Source organism: Ciconia boyciana, chromosome 9 (genome assembly GCF_034638445.1).
Source record: "Ciconia boyciana chromosome 9, ASM3463844v1, whole genome shotgun sequence".
Lineage (NCBI taxonomy): Eukaryota > Metazoa > Chordata > Aves > Ciconiiformes > Ciconiidae > Ciconia > Ciconia boyciana.
In genome coordinates, this window is record NC_132942.1 from 17238833 (window position 1) to 17264119 (window position 25287).

A 25287-nucleotide genomic window follows, 5' to 3' on the forward strand; every position below is an offset into this window, starting at 1 on the left:
CAGCTCTGTGGACATCAGCTGCCTTTTTTTTTTTTTTTTTTAAGGCCTCCAGCAATGGGTCTTTTAAGGAGTAGTTTGAAAGAAAACAATGAAGCAGCTTTGCCAATGTTTACAGAAAGTTCCTTTCATGTTGGGACTGGAAAGTACAGCAGGTTGTGTGCACTCTTCCCTGCCTCGTGGGCACCTCTGCTCTTCCAGCCGGGCTGGAAACGGCTTCTGAAAGCGGGAAGGCTTTGGGTTTCTTCCAAAATGAAATGTTCCATCTTTCCAAACCTGGTTTTGACTTTTTTAAAAAACTAAAATGCCGTTTGGAACCTGAAAAAAAAAGACATACAGTTTGGGGGCGGGCAGGGTGGGGAAGAGGCTTTCTTGAAGGATAAGGTAACCCTCCACAGAAACTATATGATAGCTTCAAGTTGAACAGTGCTGGAGGTTTTAAGCAAAATGTGGTATTTCAGGTAAATTTAATTGTTCCCTGGCAATTGAATTTAAACCCATTTTTCCTCCTATTTCAGTTCAGACACCTGAAGATATTGGCTAAGAGACCAATATTGTGCTCTAGTAGCTTTTGACATTTGTGTGTTTGTTATTCGCAGTCAATTAAGAATAGAGCTTGAAGTTGAGTACAAAAATACAGACTTTTGAATGTATTAGGAAAAAAACCCCAAGCAGCAAGCAACCAGCTTCTCTGAAACAGAAACCACCAACAGAAAATGGCTGCTCTTGTTACTGAATAATTTGTTACCCGTCCCATTGTGAACTCTGCAAAGCTGGATGGGATGGTGGTGTGCAGCACATGAGGTCATGCTGGAGACACTGGCCCAAGGGCAAAAAAAATGAGGTTTCTGCAGACTTTGTTCTCTGCTCTGTTCTTCCTTTTCACATAGGTAAGCACTTACCTACGAACTAAACCTTCCCTTTCTTTGCTCATGAGAAAACAATCACCTGTTTGTTTATTGCTTTACAGTTCAAACAGACTCTGATAACACTGAATTCTTTTGTTGTGAGTGTAAGTGGTAAAAGGGAGTAAGTTACCACATGCACATTCCTGATTACATTCATAAATTCATATGGTTTGATGAGAGGGGTTTTTTTCCAAGTTAAAAAATAAAAAGAGGAGTGGAAAAATAAGATCTTTCGACCTGAGTCAGAACTACCTGCAAATATTTTCCAACGTATTTATTTCAAAAGCAATTATCTTTAAAAAAATTACACAATTACTTTATTTATAAACACAGTTGATGACATCTGAAAAAGAAAAGGTATTTGGTCAGCTTCTTTACATATAGCCTTTCTCTAGATGATCTACATATGTTCTGAAAAGTTAAAAAACACTTTAAAATGAAACATGCCTTTTGGAAGTATCTCTGTGCTTGAACATAAGACCACAAATACAGGAACATGCAAATACACATGAATTTGTGATCACTTTGTTATTTGCTTGTTCTTTTGCAATATTTAAAAACATTAGCTGTTGCTGATTTTTTTTTCCATTGTTACAGTTCCCCCTTTTAAATGTCTTAAGTACTTTGCTGAGTGTTACAAAGAGAGAAACACCATTATCCACAAGATTAAAAGCAGTAAAGAGAAAATGACGGCCGCAGTGACTAGCCCAGTGCCCTGCAGAAATCCATTGCACACCGCTGGCATCAGCCCAGGACTCCCAGCGGTCCTGGTGTGTCTGCTTGATGGAGCGGCACTGCTCCCAGTGCTCCGAGTCTTCGCTTCCAAAAGAAACCACAAGCTTTGTTTAGAGTTGTGGACAGATACAGTGTTTATTCCTTTTTTCTTGCTTTATTATTAATTTAAAAGCCTTCTGTATGGTCCTGTTCATAAAAGCAACACCTATAGTGGCCCCCTCCAAGTTTGGCTTCAGATAAAATGGGGTTAAACCAGGCTATTTTCCAAATGCCTCACTTTCAGTTTTACTTGTCTTCATTTTCTTCCTGGCTCAACCACTTCATCAGCCAACTGCTACTGTATTCTGCTTCAGCCTCTGGAGAATTAGTAGTTCTGACTCCCAGCAGGTTGTCAGAAAGCCTGAAAGAAGTTATCTTACCCTCAAAATCTGGCACAAAAAGAAGATGCTATTTCTAATTGTCTTGCTTGCTTTTACTTTTCCTCTCCAGCCCTTCGGAGCTCCCTTCTTCCCATCCTCCAGTTTCCTTTTCCACCCTTGTGCTTGGCAGGGATCCCCACTCCATTCGGCTGTTTCAATAGCTGGAGCTCTACAAAACTTCTTGCTTTTCCCCCATCCTTGACAGTAGGAAACTAGCGTTGGTAGGAAACTGGTGCTCCCCAGGGAAAATGCTACCTCATGCAAAACTCCCCTCATTGCCATGCTGTGCAGGTCACCCGCGTTAGTTCATGGCCTGATCGCATGCCATTGCGTGAGATTTTATTGTGACATTTTTGTCACGGGCAGTCCGTTCAAGCCTAAATTACCGAAATCCGGGGACAGCATGTCCTCATAGCTCCTTCCATACTGCACTACAGCTCTGCCAGAGCCATGCTCAGGTACTGGCAACAGCTGAGCCGCGGAAGCAGCTGCTCTGGAAAGGTTAACGTGTCATGCCGTGTGGACACCATCTGGCTTACGGCTTGTCCCTGGGACTTTCTTGTGTTACCCTATTTTTATAATCCTGCCTTCTGGTGATGGTCTTACTATATCGACACATCCAGCTGCAAAGAGCTTTCACTCTTGAAGCTGCATAAATGGAAAAGTCACCAAAGTCACCCCCCTGGAGACCGCCGTGGGCAGCTCGCTTACTGCCAGCCAGCACAGCCTGGCAGCGGCAACACCCGTGGGGAGCCCAGCGGGCGCCGGGAGGCCCTGCACTGCTGGGGGGCAGCCGCGGGCCGGAGGGCAGTGCCGCCGCGGAGCCCCTCACAGCCTGAGGGGTGTCCCCCAGGGCGGGGAAAGAGTTTATGTGCTTGTCCGTGCAAGTGCTAGCACCCCTGACGCCCAACGGCCTGTGTCTCGCCGGGGGCACCTAGCAGACCCTGATCTATGTTTTCGGCCATCCTCATCGCACCCCTATCCTTCTCTGGTGCTTCTCCTCAGAGGGGCCGAGCCGAGCCGCAGGCCCTTACGTGCAAGAGAGCGGTTATAATGGCAGGTTTTGGCCTCGTAGCTCCCGCCCTGCGTTGGTCTCCGAGCGCCCGAACACCGGTGCCCCTCCCCCGGGGACCCCGGTGCCACCGCCTGGGACACCCGCCGGGCCGCCTCCCGCGCGGGGCCCGTCACCCCGTCCCGCAGCAGGAGCCCCCACCCTCCCCGCCGGCAGGGGGCGCTCTCGTGCGTGCGGCAGCGGAGCGGCTCTGCCCCGCGCGGCAGCGGACCGGGGCGGGCGGAGCCTTTAAGAACCGGCATCCCCCGCCCGGGGCGCCGGTGGTGGGCGGGGCGGAGCCGAGGGGGCGGAGCCGCCCCGGGACTCGCCGGGCCGCCGCCGGAGCAGGAAATGGAGGCGTGAGGGGCCGGGCGGGTCGGGGCTTCCCGCGCCGCAGGGCTGACCGAGGGGCTCGCCCGCCGCCCTCCCCGGACCGTCCCCGCCCCGCCACGGCGCGGGGCCGGGCGCCTCGGCCCGCCTCAGCCGGCTCCGCGCCCCGCCCCCGCCGCGGGGCCGGCATGTGAGGCTGCCTGGCGGCGGCGCCTCCCTGTGCGGCTGGGCCGGCGCGGCCCCCGCACCGCTCCTCGCTGCCCGCGGGAGGGGAGGCCCGGGCCGGCCACCGCCCCGGCGCGGAGCGGAGCGGTGGATGGGGCAGCGCGGCTGGCGGTGGGGACGATGCCGCGGAACGAGCTGCCGCTGCCCGAGGGCTGGGAGGAGGCGCGGGACTACGACGGGAAGGTGTATTACATCGACCACGGCAGCCGCACCACCAGCTGGGTCGACCCCCGCGACAGGTGGGCGGGGGCGGGGAGCGGGCGGGCAGGGCGGGGGGCGCCGCTCCGGGGCCCTCTTCGCCCCCTCCCGGGGGCGGGGAAGCACCCGCGGTCAGAGGTGTGCCTGCCGCCCGCCGGAGCCCCGGCTCGGCTCCTCGGCGCGTCCTCGCCTGGCTCCCAAGTTGCCCGGTCGGTAACTGCTGCCATCCCTCGGGTCCAGCCTGGCTCCAGTTTCGCCCCGCGGGAGGGGAGGGCAGGACGGGACGGTCGTTTCGTTACCCGCGGCCCTGGCAGGGCACTGGGCGCCTGCCTGCTGCTCGGGAGGTGAGGGATGGAGGGAGGTCAGTGAGTTTTTTTGTTGTTGTTTTGTCCTCTCATCTTCCTACTCACCTCCTTTCCCGTCTCCAGACATCTTGCAGATCTACGTTGCCCACTGCCCATAGCTTGTGAGCGTAATGCAGCTGGCATCAGCACTGCCATCTGAACCCTGGCAGGGGTGGGGAGCCCACCTGGTTCACACCACGAGAACGGCGGTGGCTCAGTGGAGTAGGGAGGGACTGACAAAGTAGGGTCAGAGAGGTGTTGGTGGCTCGTATCCTGCATCGTGGCCCACCTCTGCAAGCAGCTCTGTGGCCTTGGCGAGCGTGGTGATTACGGAGGTCACTGACTTCACAGTGTGTTTCCGATCTCCCCTGTCTGCCTCCTGCTTCTCAGCAGTCTCCTCTTGCTCCTACTTGCTCTGAGGAGCTCTTTCCCTATATTGCTCGCTTTAAAAAGTAAGAGAAACATAAAACAGTCTACTGTTCAAGACCCAGGTCATTTTCCAAGGAACACTCCCTCCTAGCATGCTGTAGTTGTGGTAAGCCAGCATACAGTAGCTCAGGCATGCAGGAAGCTCAACTACTGGATAGCTGTTGAAATCAGAAGTGTCTAAATTTCACATTTAATGCTCTGTTAGCTGAAGTTCCTGGACACAGCAACTCAAAAATCCATCTTGATGAGCTGGAAATTCCAGCAATCTGAATATGCGGTTTGTTGTTGATAAATTTTACACACTTCCCCTATTTGACAGTGAGTGTTTTCCTTGTTATGGGGCAGCTAGTGTAATTTCTGAATTTGTTTTCCTTTCTTCCCCTTGCCCCAGCAATCAGTTCTTTGACAGGGCTTCCATTGGTGGCGGGATGTCAGCCTTCTTTCCAGTTCTACTTCAGTGGTTTTTGTTAAGCATGGAAGTGAATGATTGTCCAATCTTAAAAGATTTCAAGGTGTTCTGCATTCCAGGAATAATTCTTGTGCATACTGTACACAAATGTAACCTGCTGCTGGCTGGGGGTTTGGAACTTGTTTTGACGCTTCTGTTTTGGTAATGTGGTCAAGAAGAGCTAATAACACAGTTGTTTCAAGGTGTGTTTTTTTAACCTCCATAAGTCAATACAAGCTTAAATTAGGAGTGCTCTCCTGGCATCTTTATTTTGTAGCAGAGAATGAAGACAAGTGAGAAATCTAATAGGCCTAATAGTGGCTTATAAAAATACTCATCTGTCCTTGGTTAGCAATTCAAAAATGACAGAAATGACTGAATGGGTGCCTTGTGTACGCATGTGTACTGAACTGTTGCAGAAACATTACCTACTCACCACTATTAAAGGAGAATAGTCAAACACATACTGATAACTCGTATCACACAAAATATTTGTTGTGCACATAAATACACCTCAATACACATGGTCCTGGCGAGCTTTGCATCTGAGTCATCTTCCAGTAGGGCTCCCAAGAAAACAAGCTGAATTAGACATTCCCCCTGAAAATCCTCAAGGTTTTGAAGAGTGTATTGGTCCAATACTAGAACAACTGTGTGATACAATATTTCCTCATCACCTGGGGGACCATGTGCTTGCATGAGTTGAAACCCTGCTCTGACATACAGGAAAGAAGTTTCTCTTTCAACTCATTACCACTGTCTGTGAAAACCAGCCGATGCGGAATTTCTGATCAGTTCTAGTCATAAGATAACTACTCCCTGTGGTAGTGAACTTGGATTTATGCACTGATCATTGAACTTTATCAGTGTATTTTAAGTTTAAATATTTGTAAGCCTAGCCTTTTACAAGTCATCTTTAAAACTGCTGCAGCTGAGAGGTTGGTTTGTGTATTTGCTACAGTGCTCTGTGTGCTGTGCTTACACATGCTGTCTTTTACCCAGCGAAAAACAATAGATATTAGGAAATGTAGCTGTGAAACTGCAAGTTTGAGGGATGTGGAAGAAGATGTATGTGTTAGGGCTCACTCTGAATGCAGTTGCTTCTCAGTGGGACTGTACCTTTGTAATACCTGATCAGTTTATTCAGGGAGCAACAACTGGTAGCTAAAGATAGGATGCACAGGTTTTTAAACCTTCCTTAAATCTTTAATTCTATCTTAATTTACTGGAAATAAACATGAGCAGGGATACCATCTAGCTTCGGGGCATGGGCTTGCCCATTGTTTTTGTGACAACAGTTGGTGTCAGGTTTGTAGTTGTGCTAACTGAGCTTGGTTTAATAGGCTGCTAGGGAAGCAGGCCAGGCTGGGGGCACACAGGGCAGTGTTGGTGGCAGGGGCTATAAGGTGGGACCTACGCTGGGCTGGTCAATCTGGTGGGGCTGGTGGTTTTCTACCTCTCATGTAACGTATGACACCAGTCCTGCAGATGGGCTATGGGTAAGAGGGGTCATTAGACTTTGCCAGTAGGAAGTCACTGGCACCTGGTGGCATCCCACTCTCATGTAAAGCTGATTTGAGTGATGCTCAGATGCCTGAAATCTTGATTGAAGCAACTGCATGCCAGAGCACTTCTACCTTGTACCTTTTAAGGGTATACTAGACTTCAAGGCAGTCCTGGGAAGCCTGTGGATGGTAGAGCATTTGGGGAAATCAACTAAGGTTAAATAATCTGAAGAATTTTGTGACTTAACCGTTACTGTACCTGTGGTATGGTGTAACAGAAAAGAATCAAGGTATCTTGTAAGCAAGAATTTCGGGTTAAAAAACTGTAAGGCAGTTCTAGTGACCAGGTAGGACAAAAAACCCCAAACCTACTGTGTTTATCCTTGTGTAAAAGGAAGATCACGTAGCTGACTTTATTGTAGATTTGTTTGAAATTAGGTAATTCAGGAGTTGGATACAGTGTCATGGGAGATCAAACCTTACTAAGCTAGGGGAATAAATTTGTAATTCATAGTTTTAAAAGCAAGCATGATCTTTCAGGTATGTACCAGTACATACCATTTGGTAAAACATGCCAGAGAGTTGTCCCAGTTGCTTTCTTAACAGAGAGGGTGCATCTGCACTGAGAGCTGCTGTGCTGATGACCAAACAGAAAATAAGAATGGTGTCTCAAAACATTAGCACCAGCTGCTGCCTGTTCTTAAACATCAGTGTGAATCAGGAACTTCACCAACAGAGTGCCCTGAATGAGATTTCTGCTTTCATCAGACATGAGGGTTAGAGGTGGGTATCTGGGTTCCAGTGGGTGTGCTGTCCTTGCATTCTTTACACTGGGTTTAGGGGAACCTGTACTCTCCCTCAAACTATCTTGGAAGAGGATAGTTTTTTTCACTTCTCCTTGCCTTTCAATCCAGAAGCTTCCTGATTGCACTATTTGGAGATGCCTGATAACCTGTCCCACTCTCCAATATTTGTGTTCTTGTACTCTTCCTACTGGCATGGTGGTGTAAGCAGTTTTTTCCTAGGTTATTTTAGATGGAGCTGATTGAACTTCTCGTTTACCCCAATCACTGGACTCCTGTTGAGAGGGAAAGCTAGTTAAATAGGAGCACTTCTAGCTTAAGTTTGGTGAAGCTACTAAACAGCAGCAGATGTTTTCAGTTTTGAGAGGCAGCAGTGCCTCAGTTGATGGCCCTTCATTTCATGAAGGCTCTTATTGACATAAAGGGTTGGAGACGTTTATTAAATGAAAGCCCGGATTCTGCAGTTGCTCCCTGAAATCCCTTCTACTCCATATGGAGGTTTTTCCGGTCTGAACCTCCAAAGTAGAGCTTTGGTAAAGAGAATTAGGGAAGAGATTTTCCAAGGTTCAGGGCCAATATGTGCCAATGTATTTGTTGTCACATGTAGAAGAGCTTGTGCATTGAAAATAGTTAGGGCCATCAATTTGCTCAGGAAGATTCAGGTTTTCTGAGCCTGAGGATCTTACTGAAGAAAGGCTAGGCATGTCATATAGAGAGCACAATCATCCAGCCATGCCCCTCTAGGCCTGCCTTCTGGGCTTGATGTGAAACACTACAGAGTATTTTGTCTCCTCTGCATTATTCTGATCTTGAAGCTTTTCATCCCCAGTCTGCTCTGCACACTTGGTCTCCAAACTTCCTGTATTAAAGATTTAGAAATGTGAGCATCATGCTAAGATTTCATATGTAACTGTCCACTACTTCCATTATTTGCCTATAGCATAACTATAGTCACTGGAATAAAGCTAAATATAGCTAACTTAAATGTGGGAGTTCTCCAAAATAAAAGGGCTAGAAGAAGGGAGGACTATGAAAAGCAGCAAGAATAAAAGTAGCTGTGCTTCTTCTGTAGATGAAAATCCTAAGCGTAAGGAGAAGAGATGAAAATCCTAAGCGTAAGGAGAAGAGAGAAAAATTCTCAAAGATGGAGCGTTTTTCTTTCATCACTGGCAGCAGCATAGGTCATGCAGCTGAAGGCTGCTAGTTTGATGTCTGCTGTTGCCTTTCTTTACTGATAGCTAGCCAAACACCCCATCATATGTATGCGAATCTGCTGCTTTCTCATGTTTACATTCCCCAAAATAGCTGATTATTTTATAAAGAACAGGGAGTTCAGTGTGTGCCCATAGAAGCCGTTGATAACCATTTTCCGTGAGTACAGGAGTGACAGAAATGCAGTCTTCATAGTCATCTAAGTGCCATCGCTGGGAACAGGTGTCTTAATGTGTAGGACTTGTGCTGTTCTTACAATTTTTTTTCCACAGTAAATGAAAATTAATTGGTTTATATAAGTGCTAATGTATAGGGAGGCAAGGACAGCAGGTAAGATCATTGTGACACTTGAAATTTTTTAAATTTATTAATATCAAGAGTATTCCAAGATGAATTAATACAGGTTGCACCTGTAATTGGAAAAAGTTATTTCAGCTCCAATCCAATCAGACCTCTTCAGTTATGAAAAATCAAACTTTATTGTTTTGTTTTGTTTTTCCTGAGACTCCCCAGACAAACCCTGTGGTAGGATGTATTGATTGCTTTGGAAACTGCAGGGACGGCCTTCAGAGCCAGAGTGCTTCCTCACTTGTGTAAACTCACTTCGAACTGGGGTTGGTAGCTGGAAACAACAGGTATGATGCCTTTTAACAAGGGCATCATTGCTAAAGGTGTGGGATGCACACGTGTGTAGTGACAGAACATGTTGGCAGTGACTTTAGAACTACAAAAAGCATTATTTTATCTTACTTCCCTATGGAACATGAAAAAATGAAAAATGTGAAGCTTTGTTCAGCTCAGCAGCTTTTTAATGCATCTTGGGGAATTCTGAGTCTTAAAAGGTCAGAATTGCTTTTGGCTTTTGAAGAAACCTCTGTAAATCACATTGTTTAGAAATATGTAGGTTGAGCTTCATCTTCTGCTCTGGCAAGGTCATCTTGCTCACAAGATCAGTCCTTTACTTTTGCCTCAAAGACTGACGGCTTGTGAAGTTAGTGACACTGCCACGGACTGGAAACTTATTTGGCAAGGGGATCAGCAATTTCATCCCTATATAGGTCATGTATTTTCATATCAAAGTAGTTATCTTGATCTCCATGCAGTGGAATAGCAGAAAATTGGCTAGTAAATCCCAGAAGATGTGGATATGGCAGGTGAGAGGTGGCTGCTGTGTTGGTCACCTTGGATGGGTGCTTGGTGGTGGTGCTGATGGGGCACCTTAAGCTGCTGCTGCTGCCAGAGTAAAATTCTGTATCAGTGCAGGGAGCAAGGTCCAGAAGCTGGTCTGGCTGAAAAATGTTATTTTTCTTTCTGGGTTTATTTTATAGAAACAGTTGATCCATGTTGTGTATGCTGGTGGAGAAACTTGTCCTGGCAATAGCTGGGGCTCAGCGGGAAGCTAGGAGATGAGGGAGTGGGGCTGGCTCTGGTGGCAACCTGGGAGTGCTGCTGAGGGTGCCCTTGTGAAACTGTCCCCAGGCACTTTACCTGATCAGGCTTTCTGCCAGCCTAACTGGGGAGGTGTTCCCAAAGCTGGAGGTGCTTAGCTTTGCTCCATGATTTCTGACTGAGTTTTACAGGAAGAGTGGATTTTCACTTGCTGGAGCCCAGATGAAACCAGCAGTGGGGCAGAGCATCTCCTAAAGGTGTAATTCGCACTGGTGTCTTCATAGCTAGCACAGTTATGGGAAGATGAGTTTGCATCAAACTTTCCGTGTCTGAATCTGATTTAAATTCCTCTAGCTTGTGCCAGAAAATTTATTGGAAGACATGGGAAGACTTGTCCAAAAAAGTTCGATGAAATAACTTGTACATAAAGAAGTGATGTGTGCTAGGTGGCTGAGGGTGGTCCTGTCACTGACCTGCCACACCACCTTTTCAGACTGGGCTCTTATCTCAGTTACTGGAGGAATCTATTATTAAATGATTGATTCATATTCTGTGCTCTTGAAGGTGACTGCACACTGCCAAGGCTAGCCTTGCATTCTGCTCAGCATGCCAAGGAGCATCACCGCCCCAGAGTGCGTTCCTGCACGCGTTATGGAGACTGCTGATCTCGCTGTCTGCCAGGATTGAAATGCTCTGGGCTTGACTTGACACTCGGTTGTGTCAAGTATGGGAGAACTTCAAGTCTTTCTCAAAGAGGCGGAGAGATCATATAGCTGGCTTGGGAAAGCCTTGCTGATGTTCTCCCTGTGCAGGGGCTGGCTGCCTGAACCTGGTGGCCTTGAGTTGCCCCACCAGCAGCAGGGCAAGTGTTAGGTGAAAAAATAAATGAATAAAGGGGAGTGACAGCAGCTAGGCAAAGTCAGGTGGAGGTATGTAGACTAGTGCTACTACATACACATATGAGAGCTATGTAGATCGACCGCTTCCTTGGAGAGAAATACTTTTTGTGCTGGCTGGTTGCCATGCATGGGACCTGTTTAGTAAGGTTACGTGCTTTGCTTGTGGTAATGAAGACTTAGCTTTAACTGCTCAAATAAAACCCAGAGTTCTTGTTCACAGAGCCTAAGGTTACTGCTCCCCCCTCCCTTTTAAGCTACATGAATAGATAATTGGCTGAACAAACAACAGACAAAACTGCTCCCAATAGAATAATAACTGCTTTTCACTGCCACTCATCCAGTCAAGTGACATCTGGAAGACTCTCTGGATGGTCACAGGAGGTTTGGTGTGTAACAGGAAGATGCAAAGAAGCCAAATCCTACAGCTGTCAGTGTTCTCTGTTTTTTCATGCTTTTGGATGGGTTCTGCTGGCTTGGTTTGTTCTCTGTTTATGCTGGTACTTACAGCTTCCACCCCAGCCACAATGTTCTGCAACATAAGTACCCAACACATTTAAAAAGCAGATGAATTGCTTTCTCAGTCTTATAGAGGTGCTGTGGGGATTAATTAGTTCTGACAAAGTGCTTTCTGGCTGGGATGTCAAGCTGATGTTTCAGGACTAATGGTATTGTTCAGTGAAACTATTTAGTTCTCCTCAAATGCCTAATCACTGTTTTAGAAGAATTTACTCTGTGGAGGAAAGCTTTATTGATTTAAAGCACGCAATAAACAGTATTGATTTGCAAGAGGCAGTCATTCATATCTGCTCTATGCAGAGTTGAGGTGTAAGGGGGTCACATAACTATTTTGAACTAAAATGTAAGTGAAGCTATTGCTTAAATGACCCTGCAACAACTTACAGATTTCTCATATGTGACTTAAAACTGCCTTAATAGCCTTGTACTCAGAAGAAGGGCAGTCCCCTGCTAAGGAGAAGGCTCTCTGCTATTTCATCCTTCACAATGCTACCACAGGGAGGATGGCCTGCATAGGAACAGCAGTGGCCAAAATAATCTTCTGGACCCTTAGAACAGCACAGGAAAACATAGGTAGCCCCAGAACTGCTCTATAAAGCTGTGCTGTGAATAACTTTGCAGTTAATTTTGCTTGTGCCAGGCACAACTTTTGATTTCATGTGGCATCTGAGCCAGCTGAACCTCTGCAGCTGCTAGAAGACATGCTGGTGGCCCATCTGTGCAGGCTATCCCCTTGCCCATGCAGCCTCCAAGCCATCCAGTGCACGAATCCTGTGGGATGTTCTTTGAGGGGCTCAGGCAGGTTGGCATCATGGGTTGGCAGCAGCAATCTGTTGGACCGTGGCACCTAAAGCCTGAGTGATTGGGAAGAGTCATCTCACTGACAGCTTCATCCTGTCCACGTGAAGTTCTCGTAGTTGGACTGTTTGAAAGATTGAGTATGTTTTTGAGCTGCTTATCCAAATTATCTCAAAGGGAATTTGGGTGCGGATGATAATGGAAAGTATTTGACTGTCACATGTGATGCAGCTCTGCAAATTATCCAGTCCGTTTCCTGTGAAGTGTCTTAGGTTGGTGGCCTGTCTTGGGTGGTGCTGTGTCAGTCAGCCTGATTCAGGCTACAGAGAAGCTCTTAGTAATGCCTTTGGGAGGTGGAGTTTATCATACTCATTTGGTAGAATCAGCTTGCTCTGCAGCTGCTGAAATGCAAGGGAGGAGGTGTGTGGGTGGGAGTGGGGTAGCAGGCAGCATCCTGGGAGTGGGGTAGTTGTTGTCCTGGGCTGGCAGGGATGGGGCAGTCACGTGAGGGTGGGCTCCTTGTTGCCTGCATTGCTGTAGTGCACCTGGGTGTTTCATGGTGCTCTAAAGCTGAAACCTCTGCTCACCCCAGTGCTGGTTTCCCTGAGGGGAAATCTTCAGCATGTCTACTGCCTGCTCCACAAGGCTCCGGTGGTTCACTGGGGCTTTATTAAGATTTCTGAGGCAGCATGTGTATGCTGTGCTTCTGCATCTATGTCACTGATCTAGGAGATGTGACAGTTCTACTGCAACAGTGCACACATGACTCAGTGATGCTGCTCTAGTTTTTAACAGCTGTTAGATTGTTGCAGTGCTCTTTAGACAGGCTTTTGCTGTTCAGATCTGACCTTTGTTCAGGATGGTGCCACTTCTGTTCCTCAGCATCTGATGTGACTTTGGTTCAGTCTTCTGGTTGCTGCTTATGACTTTTGCTGTTTTGATGGGAAGAGAGTGGCTCAGCTAGCCAGAGACCTTCCTTCTTTGGAAGATCTCTGCTGCCGCAGTAGCTTCTGTGTTCTTTTTAGGATTTTTCCAGATGCTCCCTACGACTTGTGGAGTGATGCTCATGATGCAGCTTCATTGAATGCTGTTACCCTGAATGAATTCCTGTGTAGCAGAGATGGAAACTTTTCTCAAGGAAGAACTTGGTATGAAAAGGAAGTATTTTTAAGATAAAATGCTAAGGCTTATCTAAATTAGGATGACCTGTACTGTATATAGTGTTCCAGATGAGCTTTTCATATTGAATTGTGTTTAAAAAAAAAAAATAAATCCTTAACATGAATAACATTTCTGTATTGCAGAGTTTTGGCATGGTTAAACTTGAAATCAAATCAGCACTTTGAACAGACTTTTTTGTTGGAGTATGTATGTGGTGATGCTTGGGTGTATTTGATTAGTGGTTTGTGTTAACCCTGCAGAGAATAAGGAGGTTAAACTCTTCTGTTCAGTATATCATTCAACATTTCTCAACATCTGATCTCTCTCCAGTTGTCAGTTCACCCACTTGTTTAGATTTTTCTGAAATTGCTTGAATTTATCTCTACATCCAGCTGACCTAAATAGCTTGTCAGCCAGCAAGGCAGTAAGCCTTGCAATTTGTCTTTCTTACGTCACTAGTAAGTATTTCACACCACAAGATCTAAGCATCAAAGTATAATTCTTATGTGGACACATACATAAAAGGCTTTAGGGTGTTTAACAGCTAGTTCTCGAAAAGTACGTTTTCCAATATTCTAGAAATAGGCAGATTTGTCTGGTAAAGAGATCGTCTTACAGTCCTCAGTGAGTGTTATTCTGTCTTATTTTAACCTATATATTCAGGAAAGTGAAATGTCATGGCTGCTACCTTGTCCCATGGCTTTCTGTGGCACCAAGGTTTTGCAAGATATCTTAGACTTCCTAACTTTCCTATTTTTTGCTTTTTAAATTTGAATGTAGAAGTTTCCAGATTTAACTTAAATCCAGTCTGTCAAATATCAGTGTGATATCTTTTCAGTTGAAATGGTCTGTAATTCTGAATAAAGGTAGATCTACTGTCATATGGCATCTGTTAATTATTCAGAGGCTATCGTATGGCATTGCTAGTTTCTCATGCAACTGGCTCACTAGTAATTCAATTTAGAAGGTATGTACCATCATGGTCTTTGATGCTAAGGAAAGCATAACCTGAACGTAAATACTTTCTTCACATGTTGTTAGCTTGCCTGATCTCTTATACTCCTTGGGCACTACTCCTCACTGCCTTTTTAAGATTTCTTTTTTGGAGAAGAATGTGTGGGTGGAAAGGGAGGGGTATGTGGCCGAGGAACCTGGCTTGATCATTTGCAAAAGGGTTGCATGGATAAAAATCTCAGTTTGCAAAGACAAATTTGCAACTGAACTGGTGATACAGAGTCCTCCACTCAGGCTTGTTTTCACACATCCTTTGTAAATGCCACTCTTATCCCTAAAGCAAATGTCCTGTGTTGAATTTTCTCATCTTTATTCTCCATTTGTCCAGTAGTCTGTAGCTAATACCCCATAAGTGCTTCCTGGTTTATTTTCTATCTGTTTCCCAGAGACAGGCTCCTGAAGTTTGGATGGTAGTTCTGGCAAGTTGCATTGCATCTTCAGTAGCTTAGACGGGCTAGTGGTCCTTTCTAGTGTGGTCACTATGGGTTTTGAGTCGGGTGCTGCGGTGGTTCTTCCTTCCCATTGCGAAAAGATCCCTCGATAATTGGAGGAAGACGTGACTGTAGCTGAACATGCTGCAGTTCACAGCCTGGTTTAGACATGTGAACAGGCAGTGACTATTTGGGGGTGGGAGGAATTGGTCTTGTGTCAGGCTATGTCCCATCATTTCTCTGTGGCTGCTGCCAGAGCCCTTGTGCTCTCTACTGCAAGGCAGTGAGATGGGGCCTGGGACTTGATGGCTGCTCCCGTTTTTTGAACAGAGCCAAGTGACACCAGGTCCTTGAAAGAGGAAGGCAGCTGGTGCAGTTAATTCCTTGGTGGTTAAGAGTTTTGCTGTGTTGTAACAAAAAAGAGAACAGTCCAAGTGGTATTTCACACCCATAATCGTTCTGCTTGGAAATCTGCTTGTGACACTTGCTTCTGATGGAGTGCTGCATGTTGGTAAGTGTTTCTTTGCAGTCAGATTTATTACAGAATAGATTTGCAATGAAGTAACCTAAATTAAATAATTTTAACAATGACCTTTAAAGGCATTATTGTTTGAATTACTTCCCTGGAGTAGTTGGGCAGATGTGTGGCAACACCTCTCTGAATGACAGGAGTGCCTCTTACCAAATGTATTGTTGAAGACAGGCTGAAATGCTGCTTCATGACCAGCCTAGATACCTGATGAAAGGTGTAGGGAATAATGCAGTTATGTCACTATGAATTAAGGATTTTACAATAAGAGTTTTATTATTTATGTTGCTTCCTAGGTGCTTATGGAGGGTTTACTTCCCCTTAGCTAGTATCTTTGCAGTTGAAGGCAAGCTGTTGACCTGTCATTTCATGCCTTTGTGTTCCCAGCTCTGATGCTCAGAGCATGCCTTTTTCTAGCGATTGTTGCTTCTACTTTCTCTCTCTCAAGCTGTATAACACTGTTGCTTAGTTCTCTTATGGCCATGCTTACAGGGTCTTTAAAGCTTTTCATGAAGTAAGCATTTTGCCTGATGGGAGAAGGAGGTTTACAGAGTTTAAAAAAAAAAAAAGGCAAGAAATACACTGTAGATAATGGATTCCAAAAGTGCAAATTTGTTTAAGCAACTGCTTAAAAAGAAGGCAGGGAGGAAGGAATTGAAGATTAAAACCTGTGTTTATATACATGTAGAAGCTGGAGGCAAAGCAATACATTCATAAATATACAATAGGATTTATGTCAAGGTGAGAAGTGCTACATGCGTATTCATGTGTAATTTGAAAATCCTTTAGCAATTAAATACTTTACTCCAAACTCTAGAACTAAATAACGTTCTTGTCGAAATGAGATGTCCAAAGGCTCTAATGCTTCTCCAGTGGAGGGGAAAGGCTGGGTGGTGTAATAGATCTGATACTCTAATTTTCACTCTTAAAAGATTTTTCATGTGCTTTGGGTATTATTTTATTAGGGTAATCAGTAAGTCTTGAACAAAACATGTGAAGCGGAGACTTGCAAGAAATATTGTGAAGCTTATCATGCTAAGAAAAGCAAATAGACTTGGAAACTTGTTAGGATGTTTTTCTCAACTGATTTTAATGTCAAATACCTTTGTCTAAACTTTCATATCCTTTAGGTAAAGGAGGAGGCAGATGAGTAACAGAGCTTGGAGTGCCGATGTCTGAAAGAAGTAGCCTTTGTGCAAGTGAAGTGAATCACCTTTAAAGGATGTAGCCTCAGTTCTTTGTGTAACACTAAAAAAATTAGTATGAATGTACTGTTGCTGATGCTTTTGGTTTTCAAAAGCTTTAAAGTATTGTAGACAAAGTATACACATTCCAACATCATGAATGGGGAAAAATTCTATAGAATAACTGTGTCCTGCAACTTGGGTTGTTATGGCTGGTGAGTGCTCTGTGACAATACAGCGTTTCTGGGTAGGGTGGGATGATGTGACCGGTTTATCTTCCCCCTCAGTCATCACACTAAATGATACTCTGCAAATGGGACAGCAACTGACAGGCAGCCTGCTGAAAAAACAGAGTTCAGTGTATGCCTCTCATACTAGTGTGATAAGATAAGGTTGGGACTTGTCATGCAATTGTGTTATATGCTCCGTGCCTGCCCTCACCTTCCTCGGGGTCCTCTCACAGCTGGAAGTAGCAGGCCTGTGTCCTCTCTAGATTCACCAGCTGCTTTGCGTTCACATCAGATGGGTGGCCAGGAAGCATTGGACTTCTGTGATGGCAGGTGTTTCTGTATTGCTGTGGTCAGTTACTAAAGAACCACATTGTTTTTTTGGATTAAAGTTCTGCTCAGTTCTGAAAACTGGACCTAAGGATGTTCAGTTACATCAACTGAAATTCTCTGTTTATCCTTTGGGAAAGCTGTGGTTTATTCTTGTATCTGGATCATCACAAAGTGTTGCTTACTTCATTTTCCCCTGGTGTTCCTGATGGCTCATCTTGGAATTGCTCCTTTTTGTAGCTTTATGAGCTCTTTCTCCTTTGCGCATCAGGTTTGTATTGGGAAGAATATAAAGTACATCCATGCTGGATGGGGAAAGCCAGCAAAATTCTTGTGTTCTTTCCTCCCCACTGAGGTTAGTCCCTCTTTGAAAGTTGCATTGTCTGATTTAGCTTTCCTGCTCCTGTTTTGTAACAGCCTGCTTCTGGCATGCTTTGATTCAACTGAACAAGAAAACAGGGCAATGCACTCAATTCACTAAGGACTATATATGCATTTTTCTGTCTGGCACAGGTGTAACAAATTGCCCTTTTGGTCCTGTTTACTTGTTTTTCTCATTTGGTCATAGGTAGGTTCTGCTCCTTGGTGATCAGAGAGGAGCCCTAGATTCCCTGTTGCTGTCTTGTGTTGTGATCAGGGAGGCATGTAGCAGAGGTGATGTCCCTTTGGTGCTTGGGGGCTCTGCTGTACAAAGCTGTACTTCGGTTGATTTGAAATAACGTTTCCAGGTAACTGTGAAAAGTTGTTGCTTTTACAATGAGCACTGAGAATATGTTATCATCTGCTGTGTCAGAGCATCAGTGCGTCTAAGCTGGTGGCTAGTCACATAAGGGGATGAAAATGCAGCACTGGGTACTTGAAGAATATAAATTGGTTTAGTTCCATAGAAAGGACAAAATTGGGGTAAACAAACCCAGTCCTCCTTAGACTGAACCCTGAGTGGGTGACTTCTTGGCTTTATATGGTGGACACTTTGCCCATCAAGGAGTTCAGGTGCAGACAGAGGAATAGCTGATGTGTGAGGCATAATGTTTCTGATTACTGTGAGGCTGTATGATCTGGTTTTATGCCAATATTTTGTATTATATATTAATGAGGAAAAATAGAAGGGATTAATTTATTAACAAACCTCACTTTTTAAATGAGTGCTGCTCATGTAGAGGCTGGATGGGATGTGATTTTGATCCCCCCCCCCCCCATTTTAGTAACCATAAGTGATTTGCCTCTGGATCCATCTCAAAAGAGTGCAGTGAACCATTGCTTACAGTATTGTAACCACTTGTATATTTGCTGGTGGAAAAGCTAAAAAGCTTTGCCCTAGAGCTTGGTTGTGGCTGTAGTGCATCATTTAAGCTTGCCCTCTTGTGCTGCTGGAGGTCTGGCTGTGGGCCTGAGCTCAAGCCCTGCTGGCAGGGCTGGAGCAGACTGGGGAGCGACTGAGCCTTCCCACCATGGAGGTGGCCATTCCTCCAGCCCTGGTGCACATCCATCTCCTCACTAAGCTAGCTGGCACACAGAAAACTGCTCCCCCTTTTACTCGACACAGTTTCTGCTGCTGCAGTAAATTGAAATGGCTCAATAACTGTCTTTTGCAGCAGTGACCTGCTGGGTTGGAGTGACCTTCCTGCAAAACATGGTTCCCATAGAAGTCATGGCTTGCTCCTGAGCTGCAGTTGGTGCAGTTGTGCTGTGCTTGCCTGGCACTGTGGGTGGTGAGCATGGATTCAGCGAGGCAGCCGTGTCACTTGTAGTTTGTCTTTCAAAGCAGTCAGCTTAAATATCAGATCTATGCTTTCTCAGTGCTGTGCTGTGGGCTGTACTTCCATCTGCTGTGACGCTGTGAAGGTGACACCTAAAAAGGTGTGTGCTTCTTTCTGGATGTCCTCCCTGTAACTTCTGCATGCATAACTGAAGGCACCATTTTACCTGCATGCTGGCTTTGCTCAGCATGTGGTTGCTCGAGAGCCTAGCAAAACACTCAACATTTTTCTCTGAAATGCTGTTAGAGAGAATTTCAATGTCATATTTTGTTCATCCCAAGCACTGCAGTTTCTGCAATATCACTGTCCTTTGTCTTCTCTGGTCTGGAACCGTAGAAGCATCTGTTTATGCCATTGATTTGGCAATTATTAGAAGGACATTGAATAAAGGGCATTATTAATGGAAAGGAGGAGTGTTCAAAGACCTCTGCCAGTAAGGTCTGTGTTTTTAATAGTTCTGCGGTTTCATCACTGAATTTGGAACTTGATAGCAAATTGGTTCTCTGGATCAGTCTGTAGGTTAGCTTAAAGATATTGGACAAGGACAACAGGAGTATGTTGTTTGCCGGAGAAGTTCAGCTTGGTCTTTGCAGACGAGCTAAACTATGGATAATGATTTATTTAGCTGAGCTGATAGAAGTAAGTTAATATACATGTTGAGAATTCTGCACTGATGGTGTAGATCAGGTTTTGGGTAGAAATGAACAAAATGGATAATACAGTGAAACTATTTGCTGAAAAAATTACTGGCATGGGAGTTGCATCTCATTCAGGTGCTGATGGTGAAGTAGTACTCAGTTAAGCAGCAAATTTCAAGCCCGTGAGCTCTTGTGATGGCTTGCTTAAGACCAGATGTATGGTGCTATAAGGCACAATGTCAGATCCATTAAACACAGCTTTGACTTAAAAAGAAGAGTGGAAACAAATAGCTGAGATTTTAGGTAATTGCCTTGAGCAACAGTGATGGCTGTATTCTAACAGTTTAGTTTTCAGTGAGTTATAAACAAGCTACAGCTGAGGCTAGATCAGGCAACCAATAATTTGCACAATGCCTGGCATAATTTGGTTGGAGAGCAGAGCACACAGTGTGTAGAGGCTGTACTCCTTGGTGTCTGCCCCAAGCCCCCTTACAGGGGCTGTGTGTACCCACAGAGGTCTGGTTCCAATAACACTTTCCACCTCCGCAGCTACTTTAGTTTTACCTGAAGTATCTTGCTACAAAATACTGGTTTTCACTGAGTAAGACTTCAGATTGGGGTTTTTACTCATTCAGCTGCTTCTTATACTTTGGCAGCGACAAAGGCTATGAAACCTGATCGTTATGGGGGAAAAAATATTATTGAGGGATCTTGGAAGAAAAACAGTATTTTACACTGTCTGAAAAACCCCCCAGATTTTTCCTTTTTTTGCATGGATGGAAGAAGTGAAAATATGACTGATGTAAGCTGGACAACGATGTCTTTCTAACAATGTCAGCTATACAGGATTTGGATTGTGCATAGAGAAGGCTGGCTCTGAAGTAATTTGTTTTTCAGAACCTAGCTCTCTAAGTTTCAAGGAAAGGTACTGTTTAAGGTAACTGGAGATGAGAACAACCTAAATCTATAGAGAGACATCCGGTTCTGGAATTTGACATCTCTTGACATGTGAGCATGTCCTTGTGGAGGTGTTAGCTTGGAAATCCAGTGGTGGTGACTTAAATAGTCAAATTTGTTAGTACTTTCTTGTGTGACCAAGGTGGATGTATAAAAGAGTTGCACATAGCAATTGAGTTGCTAATTAACTTGGCTGTTAAGCATGGCTTTTTGGAAAGTAATGCTGCCTCTTGTCCCGTTCTTCCCGGAAAGGCAGGGTGTGCTCTGGCTGATGTCCCTGGTGACCTGGGGCATTTTGTGCCCCACAAGAAAATCTCAGGAGTGAAATGTCTTGTGCCTTAAAGCACCTGCAGATCCTGTGACTTGTTTGCTAGGTAGCTCTACAAGGAGGGCTTATTTTGTGAGGAGAGCATAGGGGTATCTACACCATCTTTTTTTCCTGGTTACATCCCCTGTGTTGAAAACTGAAAAGGAGAAAATACCCAGATACAGAAGAGCAGGTGCTGGGGCTTGATATGGCGTAAAGAAATATATGATTTCCTTCTGTACCTTGCTAGGTTTGTGTGGTCTCTACTGGATTTTAAGAGCTTATTTTGACCAACTCATATTTTCCAAGACAAACCTGAAACTCTCAGAGTTGGTGCCTTCTGCTGCTTCCCCTGACTTGCAGGGTAGAGAAACATGTGAAATGGAGGTGGTTTGACTTGACTTGTTACGAAGCCTCTAAATAATATTTTGTGCCTTATGCACCAAATGCTTAAAATCCTTCTATTTTGGAGTTCATGATAAATAATCAGGCTAAATGGCAATGCATAGAAGGTAAAAATGGAAAATCTGGTGCCAAGTACATCCCTTTGAAAGTATAGCATAAGGTATAGGTATATGATTCCTTAGGATAGGAAGGGCTTTCCATAGGATGGAGCCATGCTGTAGGGATGAAGCCAGTTGAATTGGGGGGGTAGAGCTCACCTGCAGGTAACGTTGGTTATTTGGAGATCTGGGAAGTTGAAGTGAAATCCTCAGCAGAAGAAATTATTTAAAGAATAAGAAATGCCAGAAACGACATATAATCCACAGAAGACAGCTATTACTCTCAGTTTTTACGTAAAAAGGACACAGATGCTTAGTTAATGAGTACAGGAATACAGTGAGAAGCCAACTAAAGTGCTGAGCACAGGTAGATCTGTGCAGCCCTGTGTTTTTGTGCTGTGTGCCACTTGTTTTTAGCCTTGCCAGCTGCTGCTGCGTGAGGACATGTGGAGCAACTGGAGAGGAACCCTAGTCTGAGCTGCTGACCCAGAGCTGCCGGGTGCCTCACCTGGGGTGCTCTGAAGAGAGCTGTTGTAGTTGATCTGCCTGTAGAGCGTTGTAGTTGATCTGCCTGAAATCAGTGGGAGCGAATTCGGCACTAGTAAATGCAGACAGAATGACTGAAGGGAAGAGATGGCATCTCTGACATACCACGGGCATTATCTGTCTGTGAAACACCTAGGACAGGCATCTCCATCTGGCATGGGCTTGGCTGTCGAGGAGTGGCTGCTGCCATAGGAACAGAGGTCCCTGCCTTCTGGAGCGCGAGGGCCCTTCTGCCGGGATTAAACCCGGGACAGCCGCGTTATGGCAGGCAGAGCTACTGGCTCCCACATTGAGCTCTTTGTCTTCACAACCCATCACCTGCATTGCTGCTTTTTCCTTGCTAACATTGCTCTTACAGCTTCAGAATATGGCTTAAACATTATGCTGTACTCTGCTTTCAGATGCTCGGAGTGGTAAAAAAGGGAATAGGGATTTTGAGGGAGCAATATGAGCAACTGGGGTCACACACAGCCAGTCACTCTTGCAGGGCTCAGCTTTGTATTCAGATACGTTGGCCGGCGAGCTGCAGACATTCCAGATACTTGTGTTCGTTTTGGCTGTATCCAGGCACGCACTCACAAAGAGCAAGATGCGTGCAGTGAAGTATAAATCCCGTCCTCTAATGACTCAAAGCACCGTTGTGTGCGCATACATGCTTAACAGATTGTATAATTAGCTGGCTTTGTAAGCAGGCAGCATGTATGATTCTTTAGCAGTTATCTAGAAATCTTATGTGGTGTGAGGAGTGTGTGCGGGTCCTTAAGCTTCTTGTATCTATGCACAGATGACTGCTGGGTGGAGGAGAGGGGGCTACATCCCTTGTGCCCAGAGGAGAGGGGCTTCCCAGGCCTGGCACCATCACCTCTGCCTTTTCTCTGAGCCCTGGGCTGGCAGGCAGCTCTTCCCCTTTGGCTGCTGATGCTGGGCTGGTTTGGCTGGCTGCTCTGGGGGTGTGGGGACAGGGTGACAGGGGTTGTCCCCAAAGGCAGCCTCCACGCAATGCCCTTGAAGACAGGCTCACCGGATCGTGCAGCCATGTGCTTTAGCGTGCACAACTAGAGCCCTTCTCTTGGCCCCATGAGTGAGATTAGGTTTTGGCCCAGGCTGCAGCCTGTTTTTCTATGAAATATTTAATTCAGAAATGTTAATCCTGGAGGTCACAAGCCTCATTGCAGAGTTATCCTGACCCTGCAGCACCGGGACTGCTGGGCCTGCTGGCAGAGCAGCTGCTGCTGCAGTGCTGTGCCTGCTTGCTCTTGAGAGAGAGGTGTTGCTAAACCCTGGGAGCTGGCTGCGAGCAAGTAGGAAGGCTGGGGTTTACTGCTGCGGAGGAATGCGACAGGTTGTGCTGGTGTCCGGGAGACGCGGAGGGTGGGAACGCGTAGCAAGGCCCAGGGCTGCATGCTTGGGATTTCACTGGAGCTGGGGAGGAGTCGGGAGGGAAGCGATCGTGACCTTGAAAATCCTTATCGAGATGAAAAGGTGCAGTCAGCGAGCACATTCCTCCGCTGGCCACGCTGCACACAGTGTGCCGCCCAGCTGGGCTGACAGCGAGTGCTGCGGCTGCACAGAGCTCCAACAAACAGCTCCTTGTCATGTCTTCAGATAACTTCCCGCAGTCGGTGGCAGGGCGTCCATTGGTCCTGCAGCAGGGCTGGTGCGATCTAAGGGTGCACGTAAATCTAAGGGACCAGCTTATAAAGTTGACTGTTTCTACACACTTCATTTATAAGTAATAATGAGTCTGAAGGCAGTAGCAAGGCAAAGTCTGGCAGCTGGAGAAGATGGGCCACTCGAGAGGACCAGTTTTAATTATGATTCCACAGCAGATGAAGCTCATCTGCGAGTCTGGTGCCCAGAAATCTGGTGAGCAGCCAGAAAGCTCATCACAACTGACAAGGGGAGTTGCAGTTTTCCCTAGTGCTGCTTGTGTTCCTGACACTCCTCTGTCGCTGGCATGCTATCAACTGCTGAGTCCTGCTAACCCAACTGCAAATTCACTCAGCAGAAAAGTCTGGGTACTCTTCTGTTGTGTAACTGAATGGAAGCAGTTTGTGGGAGGGCTTGGAGGATGTGATAGGGGAGACGGAGCTGCAGGACAGGGAAGAGGAGCAAGGAAAAGGTGTGTAGGGTGGAAGGTGGGAGAGATGCTTTTTATGGGAGCAACAAACCATTAGCCTGGCTCAGTTGCTGATGTCTTTATGCTGTGGATCTGACACAATTCTCCCTCCTTCCCCTGTACCAGCACGTGTCCTTGTACAGTCACATGCTGATTCAAGTTAAGAAACTGCATTGCCTGGAAATTGATCCTTTTCTTACATGCTTTTTGGGTGCATTTAATCCTGAAGCACATCCCAGGAAAGTGTCTAGCTTCACAGTACAGATAAAGCAACCCTTGCAGTGCAAAAAAGAAATCAACACTTACTACTGCGACTGTGAATGTGCTGCAAAATGATAAATGCTGCATTCTTGAAGAAACCTAAGTATCGTTACAGCTTGACTGTGACTGTGGCACTTTTAGAGCTGAGACTGTGCTGCAACTTCGGGAGCAGATACTTAAAATTAATTTTTTTTCTCTTCACAAGGGTAGAATAAAAACCTCTCTCTCCATGGCTATATGAACTTACTCGTGTGCTGTGTGTTTTTTGTTAGAGGAATTCAGGTGTTTGCCAGTGTCTTTTAGCTAATTCCTTTCTAAATGCTTAGCTTTGAGCACTGGGGCAAAAATCTTGTCTCGCTTATCAAATTCAGATCCTTTTCAGTTTTAGAGGATCTAGATGTGTGCTAGGAATGTGGATGTGTGCTAATGATCTTGGGAAGTCTGTTTTCAGCTAGTGTGGAACAGGGTGGCTTCTGCTTAGGGAGATGGAGCTTGGCTCGCTCCTGCTGGCTGGTGCAGTCCATTGGCTCTTGTATGTGAAGACTCATCTCCCAGTTGAATGAGCTGAATCGACTTGCTGAGGAGTGCGATGAGTAGTCTTGCCATCACCTCTGATGCTCTCGTGGAAGCAGTATTTGGTCCTGTTGAGTGGTGGAGCTGTCAGTATTGCTAGGCTGACACGTGCTATATCTAGTTGGGTTACAGAGAATATAATATGCTGCATGTCCACAGCCTGCTCCTGGGCAAAGCATGGGATGGCATGAACACAGCATTTCTCTCAAAACTGGTAGACTTGCTAGCCAGCTTCCTTATTGGTCCAAGCTTGATGCCATAACCCCAGCTTTCATTTGCCATTGATTAAGACGAATGTGGCATATTTGTTTTTTTTCTTTGAAGTTATTCAGCTTGTAAGGCCAGGATGAAATGCAGCCTTTTCTGTTGTGATTCACTTCCTTCACTTCTTAACATGGAGCAATTAGTATGGTGGTACTGAAGTTGGTGTGTCTGCTGTCATACGAGCCAGGAGCTTGAATGAGGTACAGAACCTTTAGAGACTTGAAGCTAATTTTTTTGGCAGGCTATCATTATAAACCTTGAAACCACCAGTAATGAA

The 25287-nt window shown here is 45.6% G+C and overlaps 1 protein-coding gene across 1 annotated transcript in view; it reads left to right on the top strand.

The window, feature by feature from the left end:
- The first annotated feature begins 3428 nt into the window (after positions 1 to 3428).
- WWC1 (WW and C2 domain containing 1) overlaps positions 3429 to 25287 on the top strand; it is a 75280-nt gene continuing 53421 nt past the window's right edge. The window contains exon 1 of the mRNA XM_072873322.1: positions 3429 to 3904. Coding sequence (XP_072729423.1) covers positions 3786 to 3904 — 119 coding nt within the window. The 5' untranslated portion in view covers positions 3429 to 3785. The remainder of the gene's footprint in view (positions 3905 to 25287) is intronic.